The following is a 16,044-nucleotide window of genomic DNA, read 5'->3' as shown; positions in this document are numbered from 1 at the left end:
GGAGGATGAGCACCGACTCGGGGGTGTGCTTGTGAAATTGTGCATCGTTCACCGAGACGCTCTATCGATCATGGATGGATAAATGTGTCGCTTTGAGTTGATTACATGCGATCCACTCATCTTGACGTCGGTCATATTTCGCGAACCCGGCTAAAATTCTTATTCGCATCGATCGCTGCTTTCTGCAACGTGAGACGTGTATCGGATATCTTTATCGTTTAAACGTAAACCTTTCGCGGAGGAAATGTCGCGTTGCTTTTTATCGAATCATCCTCCGGCTTAATTTAAACATAGCTGATGCAATGATCGATGCAAGTCCGCGGAAGAATAACAGAGAAAGAAAGTGTAATGCTATGCGCTCCGAAGCCAGGTAGGATTAAGCGGAATTTCGCGCTTAGCAAGTAAGATTTAGCGAGGTCATTTTGTCAACTGCTCGAGTAAACTACGCATTCTGCAAGGTGTGCACATGAAACTCCTTCCCGTAAAACGGAACACGGGCTCTTGAATATTCAACAATACGTAATACTCGTAAAGGACTTCTATTTTCATTCGCTTCATTTGCAGGAAATATAAATAACTCCGCCTTGAAGACGTCGTTTCAAGGTATAATCGACAAAGTACCTTTGTGAGTAACTCTTAAACCTTGTTTGCATAAATTAAAAGTAGAAAAAGAAAATTAAAAAAATATATCGAGATAATTTCCCGATTTCTTGTCGGCAAAGTGTTCGCGTTTTGCTTATACATATTGCGTATTGACGTTGTTCAGATTCACATTCTTTATGCAGAAGTTAACCGCCGATCGATGAACTCGGCCGCGAGACGACATTATCGCTAACCGCGGCGCGTTTATTCGTGACATTATGTGAAAATTGCGGGACAGCAATATCCGTTCTAACGCCCTCTAAGGAATTGGAGATTTCGCGCTCTACTTTAATTAATTCAAATTGATAATATTGCGTGTTCGCGCACTGTGACTTGCGTGTAGGCATATGTAAGAACGCAAATTAACGTGCAAGATTTGATAAGTAATCAACGGAAAGTAATCACACTGAGGAAAGTGTGGTTGAAAAGTGTAACTCCAACAAAAAAAAAGAACATAGCAAAAATTTATGCAAATTAATGTTCACGCAGAATCGTCTATTCCTTTTTTAATTAATAAAAAATTATCACCGAGGCAAAATAAAATTTCAAAAATCAAGAGAGAACAATTTTCACGTTAATAAATTAAAAATTGAATTCGGTTAAATTAAAAATTAAATTCAGTTAAATTAAAAATTGGAAAAGAGAAATCTCGATGATCGATTCACGATAGCGCGGAGCGGTTATTCTTGATACACCCGATAATCCGACACTCGCGATAATCTGATTAATTCTTTCACGGATCCTGCATACATTCTATTTATCACATTTTATCTATACTTTTTACATATAGATCGTCTATCACCACGGCGACTATTCAATTGCTTCATGAATCGGCCGCTTTGTGATAAAGTAAATTTACAATTGACCAGCTCGATCGTCGCGGAAGTCGCGATCGACGATCGATGATCGACGACGCGATGTGCTGGATCAACGAGAGATGGAGACCGTAGTACAACAAGCGGCTCTACACGGTCTTCGCGAAGTGCGGCGAAGATCGGCAACGATGCTTTGGCCGCGGGCAGAGAAAGCTCTCCGCCTCGAAGGCTTCGTCGGCGCTTGGTCGCTGCTCTTGCCGTCGACACGCCGCGTACCGTTGCCTCGTCTTCTTTCCTTTCACTGTCGTGGCATATGTCACGTCAGGGCCGCACCGATTTGTTCCGAAGGACTCGCCTTTTCGCAACAATAAGGGACGACGAGAGTTCTTCTTGCCCAAGAATCGCTTCCACCTCGTCCGAAAATCGGCGTGAGAGACGCGACGGTTTTATAAAATAAGCATTTTGCAATCGATTTTCTAAGAATTTGCGTCATTTTTGGAAACTTGAAGCATCAAATTAAAGCTAAGATAATGCGCCAGAATTTCGAATTCTAATGAAACACGCGGCGCGAACCACTTTCCGGATCGGCAAGATTGAAAGCGATTACCAAACGTGTAAAATCGCATTCAAAACCATTCTATTTGCAGAGGATTAAATTATACACATTCATCTCCGCGCTGCATAGTGATTTCTTCACGATTATTATACTCAGTGCCATTATCATTGACATTTCGTTCCACTCTTTTTTAGAGCCATTCGCCGCGGCCAATCGCGCCGATCGTCACGCGCGCCTCACTTTGCGGCAAATTAATTTCGCAGTTGTTCGCGATAATTGCCGATGACGATCTCGCGGAATTTTCCCGCTGAAAGCAGCGCCGACAGCTCTATTCGAATGGACGGATCTGAAATGATTTACCGATAACGAGATCCTTCGAGGTCTCAACGCATCCTCGATGGATCATGGCGCTGGTCGCTTTCTAAGTGCAGCCCGGTACAAAGCAATCGCACTCCGCTCGACGATCGCAATTACGTGAATCATCGTCGTACTTAAAGACGCTGCCAACTCGAGAAAACGTAACCTGCCGTTCGAAATGGTTGAGTTGCATCCTCGCGTACTTCCTGCTCTCGCGAACGATCGAACGCGCTCGAGATCTCTGATTAGCGCCGATCCCAGTGGCGGAAGTCCATTGAAACGCTCGATGAGTTTTCTCGACTCGCGACGACGATTTAGCGTCGAGTGGTTACTCATCGAGTGGCAGAATTACCGGCGCTAATGGATTCCATGTGGTTGAATCGCACCGATCGATCGGCGCGCGTAACGGATAGAGGGAATCGCCCGAGTCACGCGCACACGTGCGGCGATAAGAATGTCATTAAGTCGCCGTAATGGGCGATGATAGCGCGCTTCGATACCGTCGCGCTGTCACTTAGCGCGCAAAGTGGCATTTTGCACGGTTTTATAGCCGGCAAAGGGCAAATTCCTGCGCGTAGAATCGCAATGGATTCCAGCGGCGGGCCCTGGCGAAACGTGTGCGTGCGATTGCATCGCGAAGAAGCGCGCCGCTATAAAGATCGAAATGGAACATGAAGAAACGATCGGTGGTATTATCAAATCGACCACTAATTCTCAGAATTTGTAGTAGTTACGGCAGCCGTGCATCAGGCCGAGACATACTTTCTAGCAGTTTCGAGTTTACTGTTCAGTGAACATTGTGTCCACGATTGCACCATATGGAGAAGCGTGCGATATTCGATTATTCGGCTGCAGGAATTGCGAGACGACCGGGCAAAATTCAGAAACGCTTTATTTGTTTTTTCTTCGCGAGGCCGGAACGTGTTATTCGTGGGCGTAGAAACCCTTGAGCGAAATTTTTAAACCGGCATAAATCTTTGAAAGAGAAAATGCAGAAAATAATGAAGATAAACCTGCGGGTCGAGAGTACTGACATTTCTTTTGCGAGTAAAAAACTTATAATTATATTCTGTACCCGCAGTTGTGCGTACAGCAACGCTCATATTTATGAATCATCAGGTTCAGCCATTGAATAAAACAACTCGGAATCGAAAAACGTGTGCACGATTGCACGTTGCTGCCGTGGAATAATCACGATGAGCGCATTCTTGTGCGCCCGAGCGCGCGCACAGGCCCACAAATGGAGTTTCTTCGCCGAGTCATCGATCCGAAACGCAAAGCAACTCGCGGAGCAGGGATCCACGGAGAGATTCGCGATTCGCCGCTTATTGGTATTTACCTCGGGCGGTGCACGCGAGAACGATGGCGCGACGACGATGGCGCAATAAGCGCGTGCGAGGAGCTGCGCGCGGCCCGTCCGCGCGGGCCTGTCCGCGAACGGGTCCGTCCGAAATGCCAAGCGAATCCTTGTCCTCTCTCTCTCCTTCTTGACATTTGTGAAAAAAAGTCCGGGTTTTATCCGGGACGGAGCGCCCACCGGAGATTACGACGCCGCATTGTGCCGAGGCGGCGCGCCAGCGTGGTCGCTTTCGAGAATTGATTGTGTCACGATATTGTGATATTTCGATATTCGGTCTGTCATTAGCACACCGGCGACCGGCGCGAGGCGACCGATACCCGGCTGCAAACGAGACTGCATCTACGATCGTTTCACTTTCGAGCGCGTATCGCGGCCGCCGTAACCGCAGATCCGCGCGGGACGACGGCCGGGACGAGCGGTAAACGCGTCGGCAGTAATGTTTCTTTACGTAAAATAATATTGTAGAGGAAAAAAAAAGAAGCAAGAGCATCGACGACGGCGAGGGACGGACGAATATCTTATTCGCTTTATTTCTCAGCGTTATGTAAAAATCTTAGGTCATCGTAGAAAGCTGCCGCGCGGTGCAGGCAAATTTTCGCGATTAATGATTGGCCTGGCGATTCCGTCGATTGGTCGTGATATAAACAAATATTACATAAAAACGCCCGATTGTCGGTGATAACATTAATCGTTCGCGCAACTTTCCACTAATTACGTACGAAAAGGTGCCATTTCCTACGGCTTTCATATCTGGCTGCCGCGGCGAGTTCGGTCAGATGGTAACTCTTGCTCAAAGCAGAGTTTGAAAAGCGGATTCCGACTATTTTCTAACTATTTTCATCCACGATGTCGCCAAAAGCGCCGGTGAAAAAAATTCATAAATACTCACGATGTCATAATCGCGGTTTCGAATCCGCAAATCAAACGCGCCGCGATCATCGTTTTGCTCGCTGCAACAATAAAGAGAATTCCAGCGGAATCAAAGGATTCACTCGGCTCGCGAGAAAACAACCGCTGGGGTTTAAAGCCGATAAACTAAGCGGCGATTAAGGTTTGCCTGGTTAAATCCACGATACGAGAGGCAAGTACTCGCACTCTCGTCGACGTCGCCTCGGCGGCGCCGAGACATGGTATTTTGATCATGCATTCTAAAGATCGAGGGATTAACGTACGCTTCCCTTAATCTCACTCGCTGAAACTTTGATTTATCGAAGAAGGTCGCCATTCCGTCGACCTTGACAAGCTTACGTCATTATTACTTCTCATCACTTTCTCATCTTGCAAATCGCAAATCGGTATACTATCCTCTCTTTTTATTTCTGCTTCGAGACTAGAAGTTTATATGCAACACTTCAAATAAGTATTCATCATCTTTGTCGATGAAGTCATTCCGCCTGTCGACCTTTCTGAATTTACAACGTTTCCAACAAAGAGATATATGGTATATTCACTGGCGCCATAAAGAAACATTCTACGTAACGATCTACTTTACGATCGTTTTATCATGCCCGCATAGTCGCCATAAATATTACGCATCGTTGATCTTAATTTATAGCTTAATTCGTAACTTCATTAATTAAGAGCAAGGATTAACGAGGATAAAATCAACGAAAATAACAGAGCGCGTGCTATTTCGTATGAGAATTTTCTGCGCATAAAGCATTTAAGAACCGGGAAGCAAGTTGCCACGGATACATCTCTTTAAATTCCGAGGTCGAGGACGTACTCTCGAATCTACTACCAATACTACAAAAATTATTGTAGCTTGCGTCGGGAAAATATTGACTGGTTGCTCTCTGCTACTTTCTTGCAAATAAATTGCTGACAATTATACATAAAAATATTTTAAAGATAATATATATAAATTTGTACAGCCTTACAGGATAAATGTCACATCCGTCACGTTAGATAAATTTATGTAAAATGAAAATATTGTCTTTGAAAATATTAATTTTAAACTTATTATATCACGTTATATTAAAGCGGACTTAATTAATAATAAATAATAGTATATAAAATAATTAGTTTATTTTTCTCAAACATCCAAAGACTGCAATCGCCGGGAGAACAATGGGATAACCGAAGGGCGCACAAGTGCCCGTTCAAAGTAGGAAGACGCGCGCGTCGTTATTCGGCCGGCCATCGATGCGCTGCTACGGGGTGTGTCGGAAAACCGGCGATTTCGATTCATACGTGCCTGTATCACGGCGGAGATACGGTCAACACGGGCGGCAATGCTCAAAGATGAGAAAGAGGGGACTCGATCCGGGGACCGTCGTGGTGGTGGCAATATAAGGCCCGACGAGTGGCGGGCCTCAGCCAGTCCGTGAGCGGTACCTACACCTTCCAAGGTCCGCGTCCTTGAAGGCTAACACGTCCCCGTTTGCCCTCCGCGTGCCGAAGAAGACGATCGTCTTTCGACGGCAGAGAGTATCAGTCGGATTTCCCTCGCAGCGACGAGGGGCCCCGCTTCTAGCGGCGCCCGATCCCCATCTTCTCCCACCGTACCCCGGAAATAGGTAAGCTGCGTCGCCACTCCACTACGCGATCGGTTCCCCTTCATCCCTCCCTGGCCAGCAGCGTCGGGTGAACGTCAGTCGAGCGGTAGTGATTGAGAGGTAAAGAGTTGGGTGATACTCTGAAAGCAGTTCGTGGCACGACGACGACGACGACGACAACGACGACGAAGAAAAGAAGTTACATTCCCCGTCGAGGGTCAGGACGAGTATGAGGTTCTCGCTAGTGCTGCTTCTGGCAGCAGCTTTCGTCCTTGCCGGTGAGTATCAGATTTCTCTGCCAACTTCAACTTAACTCTGACAACTCTCTCGTTGCCACATTACGCTTCGCTTTACGTTCATTCGTGTGTGAACACGTGTGCGTGTGTGTATCTGTGTGTGACTGTGTTTGTGTATGTGGGTATCAAATTCTCGCGGATGGCGATATGTGAGAGCTCCGCAGAGTCTTCCCGGTCGCGAAGCGCGTGAGAGCCAATTATTGTCTGAAAATCGTCTCACCTAAACTGAATGTCTCTGTTTAAATAATCGTGCCAATTATCCTTTGCCTTCCGCATCGTCTCCTGCACGAAACTCTCAAGAATTTCTGCAAATTTGGTTGTGTTAAAAATGATTTGCAATATAATACACAATTTATATATATAAATCTAATTTAAATTATAAATAATTAATAAGTACAAACATACATAATTTGATATCTTTGAAAAGAAAATAGAAGTAGTTTTGTACCGCAGAGAATGAAATATCCTTCTTACCGTTAATCAACTTCAAGGACTAACATACCAGGCGCGATTCAACCGAGAAATATCACAGATATCACACGAGATGGGCACGTGAGATCACATACAGTAGCAGAACCATTCAAAATGGCGAAAGTACCATTGCAATCTGGCGTATGAGATTTTCTATTCCTATATTTTTCTCCGTGAGGAAATTTCATGGTTTGTTCTTCTTCCACGTCGTAAACGAGACTTGCTCGTTGCGACAGGAAGAGTAATTCAATGTAACCGAGCTGATCATCGGGGCGACAGGTTGCATAAGAGATTAGAGCGTGAAAGCTCCTCGGTCCAGTCGGTCCCGGATGGGTGACGTCACTACCGTGCCGCGGGCGTCTGAAAATAGCGCGGGTGGGGGCACAACTTTCCCTGTTTGTCGCTTTGCCACAAAGTCTCGTCTCGCGAGCCCTGAGGACCAACGGATCCAAATGGATTCATCTAATCGACTATTTCATCAAATATTAAGCGGAGGAAAAGCACCTGTGAAAAGCAAATTTCCAATTTCAATTTCTAAAGTATCCTGAGCCTCGAAGAAAACAAATCTCGTCTCTTTACATCATTTTTTCCAAGAAGTACAAACCTCTTCCTTATAATAAAAGAATTATAAATTTATTAGCACAATTAGATAATTAAAAGACGACTTTTATCACTTTAAAATTGTGTTAGGCGAAAGTGTTTACTGTAATTTGCTTTCCTACAAAAATAAATTAATTTTGTTAAACTCTAAAAGAAAATAATCTGCATTTGTTGGAATCGATGTCGCAATGTAATTAATTGCAAAGATAAAATCTCTATCACGCCGCGAATCCCGCGATGTTTTGCAGAGAGTTCGAGTCGAGTTAAGCGACAGGACGACAAGAAAGAGGAGAGCTTTGAAAACGAAATCTGCAAGGACAAGGATGCGGGCGAGTGGTTCAGACTGGTCGCCGGCGAGGGTGACAACTGCCGCGACGTGATTCAATGCACGAGTTCCGGCCTGCAGGCGATAAGATGCCCGGCCGGTCTTTACTTCGACATCGACAAGCAGACCTGCGATTGGAAGGACTCCGTTAACAATTGCAAATTGAAGAACAAAGAGAGGAAGGCCAAGCCCCTGCTTTATACCGAGGAGCCGCTCTGCCAGGATGGCTACCTTGCGTGCGGCGACGGATCTTGCATCGAGAGGGGTCTCTTCTGCAACGGAGAGAAGGATTGTGCCGATGGCTCTGATGAAAACATTTGCGGTAAGTCAGCAAAGTATATATTTCTAGAAGAAAAAAAAACAAAAAATAAAAAAAAAGCTGAATTTTAGAATATTTAAAGAAATTTTGGATTTCGGAACAATCGCGATTTCTTCGATGTTCCAGACATGGACAATGACCCGAATAGAGCTCCACCTTGCGACCCCGCTGTGTGCGTCCTGCCCGATTGCTTCTGCTCGGAGGACGGTACGACGATACCCGGCGACCTCCCGGGCAAGGACGTGCCTCAAATGGTCACGATAACCTTCGACGACGCCATCAACAACAACAACATCGGCCTTTACAAGGAGATTTTCAACCCCAAGCGCAAGAACCCGAACGGCTGTGAAATCAAGGCCACCTTCTTTGTGTCGCACAAATACACCAACTACTCGGCCGTTCAGGAGATGCACAGGAAGGGCCACGAGATCGCCGTTCACTCAATCTCGTAAGAATTGACTCTTTCCTATTAGCATTAATACCGACCATTTTTCTCATTTGACATTTCAATGTCACCTCGACTATTCCGCCTAAATTCGTCGCGGAATCAACACGACGGGATCCACTCGAGTGCGAGATCCCGGAGAAAAACAGTTTCACGCGCTCGCAAACTGGAGAACAGGTTCACGAGTACAGGTACCTGCGATGCGATCACGTCGCTCACCACCATAGTCATAATTTGTTAAAATCCGAACACACTCACCGCATAAATGTTTACATGACAACTTTGGGGCAAGGCACAACGACGACGAGCGCTTCTGGTCGGACGCGACGGTGGACGACTGGGCCAAGGAGATGGCCGGCATGCGAATCATCGCCGAGAAGTACGCCAATTTGACGGACAACAGCGTGGTCGGCGTACGGGCGCCGTATCTGCGCGTGGGTGGCAACAATCAGTTCACCATGATGGAGGAACAGGCCTTCCTTTACGACTCCACCATCACCGCGGCCTTGAACAACCCGCCTCTGTGGCCGTACACCATGTACTTCCGAATGCCGCACCGCTGCCACGGAAATCTGCAGCATTGCCCAACCAGGTGAGCACCCTGGCGAATCCTCTTTGCGCACGACACGTCTTATCGTTACATTTCTCAATTTTCCAAATCAAATTGTCACAAGTGGTGAAAAAATGTATAACGTCAAATGTGTTTGACGAATGCTCGCAGGTCGCATGCCGTGTGGGAGATGGTGATGAACGAGCTGGACCGGCGCGAGGATCCGCAGAACGACGAGTATCTGCCCGGCTGCGCCATGGTGGACTCGTGCAGCAACATCTTGACCGGCGACCAGTTTTACAACTTCCTCAACCACAACTTCGATCGCCACTACGAGCAGAATCGCGCGCCCCTCGGCCTCTACTTCCACGCCGCCTGGCTGAAGAACAACCCCGAGTTTCTGGACGCCTTCCTCTACTGGATCGACGAGATCCTGCAGAATCACAACGACGTCTACTTCGTCACGATGACCCAGGTGATCCAGTGGATCCAGAATCCGCGCACCATCACCGAGTCGAAGAACTTCGAGCCGTGGCGGGAGAAGTGCGCGGTGGACGGCCCGCCGGCCTGCTGGGTGCCGCACACCTGCAAGCTCACCTCGAAGGAGGTGCCCGGCGAGACCATCAATCTGCAGACCTGCGTGCGCTGCCCCAACAATTATCCGTGGGTGAATGACCCGACCGGCGACGGTTTCTTCTAAGCTGCTGGCGTTCCCTCTCGAGATCCCTCCGTCTCGTCTAAGTCATTTTCCCTCCCCTTCCCCTTGCTCCTGTTTCACCCTTTCCCCCCCCCCTCCCCCTCATGTCGGTCGAAAATGCGTCCTTGCGGCCCAATGCGACGCCGATGGACGCGCCAACCAAGTATCCTCGAGACTTTCGAGAGCAACGACGATTGCAACGATGAGGCACACGGGAGAAAAGAGGAGAGAGATGTGTCATTAATCTGTTAGACTCCGGCGATCATTCTAGTTCAATATCTCGCTGTTTTCTTTTTTTTTTTTTTTTTTTTGGAGAACGATGTATCTGTGATGATTAGTTCTGCTCAGTTAGAACGCCGCGGAGTCTAACGGATTAGAGACAAATAAAGTTCTCTGCCCATTTTCACAAACGTACCTTTGACGTTCAGCTTCAAGATGACATCCTGAAAAATTTGCGCCGCGCGCCGTAAAAAGGGGGAAAAAAAAAAAAATTATTACCTTCTTCGCAGAACTCGGAAAAATCGCAATCCTTTTTGCGAGCGTGCCTCGTTATCAACTGGTGGTTAAAGCTAAACGTTCATCGTGTGCCAGCAGCCTGTGATAGACTCCCGAACGCTGACGTCCTCAAAGTCCTCGAGGCGGCAACGACCATGATGACATGACGACGACGACGACGAAGACGAGAGCCGCGCGCATTCCATTCTTGAAACGGCAAAAGCAAAATGTCGCGCCCCACCGCGCAAATCCCACACGAGGAGAAATCGCGGATCCTATGATTCGACCGGCGATCGGCGATCCGCAAGTGGGATTCCACACGTGTAATATAACCGTGTTCTCCCCTCCCCTTCTCTCTCTCTCTCTCTTTCTCTTTCTCATGTACTTCCGATTCCCCGATCGAAAGCCGCGCGACTGATATCGATCTGTCGGCGAAGCGCGCTTTCTTCCCGTCGAATTTCAAAAGCAAATTCTCGAAGACAGCCAAATCAATTTGTTCCCCGATTCGAGGCGGATCTTTATTTTTTTAAGAGCCCGCTGATTTATATAAATATAAATATATAAATATATATATATATATAAATTTATATATATGTGAAAATTATAAGTATTGCGTATGTATATTTGTAAAAGTAAGTGATACCAACATAGCGATTCTCGACGAAGCTTGAATAAAAGATTCTGAGAAACTCCACACACGACGGCACCTGTTTCATTCTTTATTTTCTCCTGACTCGCTCGCCGTCATCATTCATCGTGCGGTAATGAGATGGAAAGTGGGGCGCGTTTAGGCCCCCGCAAACTTGACCGCCATACCGGACAGGGAAATTCGCTTCTAAGACGCAGGAACGGCAGGAATGAAAGCGCGGGCGGACGGAGATTCATTCGTTCATTAATTCTCTCATTATACACTTGGTTGATATTAACTGCGTCGCCGCGAGATTTCAAAGCGCGTCCGTCCCGGAGTTAACTGGAATTAATGTCTCTCATTAAAAATCCCGCGATACAGGCATGTTGCGAAAAAGGCGCGCTTCCGCCGCTGCACGCCTTTATGTGCAGCGCGCCGATGAAAAATTCTCACAAATCGTGTTCATGAATCGCGAATAATCGCGATCGCGCACGGTCGGTTTCTCTCTCGTAAGAATGCGATCCGATATTTTCTCGGCCGACTCGCATCTGGGGAGATCGTTAAGAATTCCCCGGCCGGTGCGATGTACGCATAAACACGAATCACGCAAGGAGATCGTGCGTTTTAATTTATATATCAGCAACAGAAAGCTTATATTCCGATTTCGTAATTGCTCTGCAAATCTCGCTCGCTTATCTCTCATCCGCTCCGCCGCGGCCTTGATCTGAATTCAATTCACGATACCGTGGATATCGGTAACGCGACGAGTTAAGAACGACTCGATCCTCCCACGCCTCCTCAAGAAAACGCTCCAAGAAAGCGCTCCGAATTTCGAGAGCGACAGCGACGATCGGAGCAATCGTATTTATTTGATCATTAAACAGCTCTCTTTCGTTTTACATATTACATCCAATTTATATGTACTTTTTATTTTATATATTTTTTTCTTATATATGTTTCACCGATCTCGAAACATTTTGACAATTTGAAAAGCGGCAAATAATTGTACATCCCGAATAAAGGAAATCACGAATTGCACGCGAGCTTCCGTTCGTGCAGACTTCGAATCAAATGAAGAGCCCATATTAGAGTAGCTTACAATAAGGCGGCTTTCTTCTCTCTTAAATGGTTAATAAGTTTACTTGGCTAATTAAGGTAGATGAGTGGCATTACGCTGCAAACATTGAGCGCGATACATTTACGTCAGCACATATTTGTGAGATCGCTTTGAATGTATCGCTTTGAATGTATCGTTGTTCCACCGTTATTCTCCGCCACGAATCGGAGAAAAAGAAAGGACGAATGCGGGAACGGCAGAAAAAGATTGGTAACTTCGTGAAATATCAACCGGCCGCCGACGAGCGACGGCGACGGTTGCATTCCGATGCAGCCTTTCTTTCGTCGCTATTTAAATGTCGGTTTCGCGTTCTTTCCTCTTGACTCTCCCCTGGGCACAGTTAATTAGATAATTAGGATGTATGTTTTAAACAAAGTGTTGTTTCAATCGGCACCAAGAGGAATCTGTTGTTGATTCTTGAGGACTCTTGTTCTGTGAGCGACAGTGAGTTCCGCTCAATCGAGCACTCGCAAAGCTAAAGACTGTGAACAAAGTTGACCGAATAGCGTGCGAAACTTTAATCCTATGTATCATTGTGCATACAGGATTGGCGAATTCCGTATATATGTTCCCTTGAAGTATACATTATAATAAAGAGGCCGCGTGATTCTTTCTTCATTATACAAATGCCTACTCGTAAACGATTACAAGCATGAATATTCTTTTATTCGCGGTGTAAATCTTTTCTTAGATAATTTTTCTGCATCACGCAAATCGAAGGTGCACCCACGATCGAACTCCGCCCACCGAAGGCACGCCGATAAATTTCGCAACAGCAAAGGCAGCATCCTTAAAGTAGTACGTCTAATAACATATATTAGCCTTCTCGTACTGGAAGAAACGTAGAAGCAACAGTTAGAAAAAAAATTATTACACAAGATCGTCGCGAAAATTTTAAAACAATATATTTCTCATTTTAAGGAACTCATTAAATTATAGTCTCGATTTATTAAACATCATTGTTCAATTTTTTTAACCACCCTTTGTTTCTGACCAACCGAAATCTTTCATTTGCATAAATTATAATCGCTAATTGCTCTTGATATAATTCAATTTGATGGAAATCCACAGGGACAGCTTAACGACGAAATGCTGGGAGACAACGTTGATCCCGTGCACACCGGGTAGGATAAATTTTCTCTTCCTCTCTTGTGGAATGCATCGTCTTCTGCGTTGATGTGATACTCGCGAACGGCGCTAAATGACAACCTGAAAATCTCGCGTAAGCGAAAGTAGAGAAAGCTGCGTTGCTGTTTAAAGACGAAACACGCCTAACGGCGTCATCCAGATGCCAGAATCACGTGCGCAGCTTCCAGATGCGCCACCGGGTATTAATTGTGTGCGCGCAACGGATCGATTATGTCGGCGAACGAGATAAAAATTTCATAGGCCCGAAAACGACAACTGTCATTAGATCTTAAGTTCATCACGCTAATAGCAGTTTTGCGATGTGCGCGATTGCTAATTTCTAATTACTCTTCACAATGCTTTATACTTTTGTATGCAAAATTATATTAATAATATATTTACGTAACATATAATTACATTACATTAAAATTTATACAAAATAATACTAATTAATTGAATAATGTCTAATCTAATCTAATTTAATATATTCAGTCTATTTTTTATAACTTTATAACTTTATTACCGTAACATTAATTTTCTTGCACCTCTTATCTTGATAATTAAATTCTAGATTAAAAAGAAAAGCGGAAAAGAACTATTTGCAAGTTGAAACAATCCACACACTAATATTCGCAACTATGCAATTGCAAGGTTTCCTATTTGCAGAATCGCGCGTATTAAATTATTAATAAATTGTTTCGACGAAGGGAACAAAGATGCAATTTCGGAAGCCGGAGCATACGCTACCTGATGATGCTTCCGGCTGGCATATAACTGATCCGAGTTGAACAAAGCTCGGGCCGTTAAGCCGCCTGCAAGTGCAAAAATCCCGATAATGGAATATTTAATAACCAACCAGCTGCTCGGCGCGCCTCGATACGTGCTAAACGAAGGAATGACTGAGTCGGTGAAATTGACTCCATTACTAGTAGGTCAGTGGGTGACGGAAGGCAAATGACGCAGCTAGGTATTTGTCTATCTGCTCGCCACAACTTGTTTTTAGTCGGCGCATGCAGATAAACATCGCGCTCACGCCTATCTCCGCGCCGTTTAATTGAAATTCTCCTTGCTCGTCGAGGCTGGAGGCGTAGCCGGAGATTTTCTCGCAATGCTCAATTTCACCGGCGATGATGTCGCTGATGATAATTTAAAAATAAATGTCGCTTAATAAAAACCACAGACGCTTCCGCTGTAAATACTGAATAATCTTTGTAAATAAATAATCTTTATAAAAGATTCTAATGCTTAAAAATTTTTTGCAAAGTTTATTAAGATATAATGAAACAAATATAGTAATTATTTTAAATAAATATTGATATAAAAAAACTGAAATTTAATAATACAAATACAAATTTTTCAAACATTTATTTAGCGTTAAAAAATAAAGATGATATAATAAAGTAAATGTTAGAAAATGTTATTATTATGTTATAAATATAACATGACTAAAAAATTACATTGTAAAATAATAAAAAAGAGAAGAGTCCTTCGAGCCGGATTTGAACCAGCGACCTATGGATATCTATTGAACAAGTTTAACCTCTACAGTCCACCGCTCTACCAACTGAGCTATCGAAGGATTAAGAAAGGCTGTTTAAATAAAGTAGATATAGTAAATATCATTATCTATAAGTAGAATTAATTAAAATTTTTTAATTAAAACAATGTAATGTAAAGTAAAATATTTTTGGAGCAAAATTTGAATCGATAATCTATAAAGATCTTCTAAATAAATAACTAATTCACTACTGAAGCTATGAGAGATACGAGAAAAAGTCAAAAGTAAAATAAATTTTTTAAAGATTTTGGTTTCTTAAATGTTCTTTTACTTTTTTGTTTACTCTTGTATATTTGTCATTAAAAAGATTAGTAATAATAATACGTTTAGTGCGTTAAATTAATTCGAGAAATGATTCTTGAAAGACGGATAGTAAAAAAGTTTCTTTGAGCTGGATGAACTATAGCGATCTATAAACGGCTATTGGAAATGTAAAACCAACTACAGTTCACCTCTTGATGAACTAACAAACAGAAGGTTTTGTATATATCACTCCTATAAATAGCAGTCTAATGCATAGCAATATTGAAAGGCAAATAAAAGATTGAAAAATTTTACATTTAAACTACAAATCATGTTAAACTCGGATTTAAAGTAGTAATGCATGGAAATTACACTTAAGAGAAATATTCCATCACTTCATCGATAAAAATTCTATGAAAGCCTTGAATTCTTTGCGTAAACCAATTACGAAAACATTTCTAAGATATTCTAATGATATTGAATATTCTTATGATTTGAATGCATAATGGAAAGGGATAAAAAAAAAGCATACTTTCAAAGAAAAAATGCGCTGCAAACAAGAATTGTATATAGAAAAAATTCTTCTTAGAAAAAAAAATAATCAAACCAGATGTGTATTTTAACGAGTAATTCTATGTAAAATTAGATTTCGAATACTTGCGACAAATAATAAAAAATTTCCTTAGAGCCAGATTTTAGTGATTTATGAATATTGCTTTTGACACAAATAATCAATAAATCAAATAAATACCAATCCACTACTGAATGCTTACAGTTCATTTCTTTAGTAATTAATTATTTACAGGGATATCGCAAAGAAGCTAAAGAGCAAAAATATCCTTCAAACTGGATTTGAACCAGTGACCTATGGATGTCTCTTTTTGCACAAACACAACAAATCAAACATCTACAGTCCACCGCTCTACCAACTGAGCTATCGAAGG

General features: G+C 43.7%; 1 protein-coding gene and 2 non-coding genes across 3 annotated transcripts; 1 reads left to right on the top strand and 2 right to left on the bottom strand.

The window, feature by feature from the left end:
* Positions 1-5,883: 5,883 nt before the first annotated feature.
* serp (chitin deacetylase-like protein serp) lies at positions 5,884-11,127 on the top strand. The gene is made up of 5 exons (XM_012378038.2): positions 5,884-6,506; positions 7,844-8,242; positions 8,366-8,687; positions 8,977-9,276; positions 9,406-11,127. The coding sequence occupies exons 1-5, from the start codon at positions 6,458-6,460 to the stop codon at positions 9,932-9,934; spliced, it is 1,599 nt and encodes a 532-aa protein (XP_012233461.1). The 5' UTR covers positions 5,884-6,457; the 3' UTR covers positions 9,935-11,127.
* A 3,656-nt stretch (positions 11,128-14,783) lies between these two features.
* TRNAY-GUA (transfer RNA tyrosine (anticodon GUA)) lies at positions 14,784-14,878 on the bottom strand. Its single transcript has 2 exons — positions 14,842-14,878; positions 14,784-14,819 (listed from the first exon to the last, which is right to left on the bottom strand). It is a non-coding gene; the product is annotated as a tRNA-Tyr (tRNA).
* Positions 14,879-15,937: 1,059 nt separating this feature from the next.
* TRNAY-GUA (transfer RNA tyrosine (anticodon GUA)) lies at positions 15,938-16,044 on the bottom strand. The gene is made up of 2 exons: positions 16,008-16,044; positions 15,938-15,973 (listed from the first exon to the last, which is right to left on the bottom strand). It is a non-coding gene; the product is annotated as a tRNA-Tyr (tRNA).

This window comes from Linepithema humile, chromosome 7, assembly GCF_040581485.1.
Source record: "Linepithema humile isolate Giens D197 chromosome 7, Lhum_UNIL_v1.0, whole genome shotgun sequence".
Taxonomy (NCBI): Eukaryota; Metazoa; Arthropoda; class Insecta; order Hymenoptera; family Formicidae; genus Linepithema; species Linepithema humile.
The sequence above is the reverse complement of the archived record's forward strand: the minus strand, read 5'-3'. Positions and strand labels throughout refer to the sequence as shown.

Excerpts from the sequence above, each read along its gene's own strand:
- serp (XM_012378038.2), top strand. The coding sequence starts at position 6,458 with ATGAGGTTCTCGCTAGTGCTGCTTCTGGCAGCAGCTTTCGTCCTTGCC. Across the intron at positions 8,688-8,976 it reads ATCGCCGTTCACTCAATCTC|GCACAACGACGACGAGCGCT; the intron begins GTAAGAATTGAC and ends CTTTGGGGCAAG. Across the intron at positions 9,277-9,405 it reads CTGCAGCATTGCCCAACCAG|GTCGCATGCCGTGTGGGAGA; the intron begins GTGAGCACCCTG and ends GAATGCTCGCAG.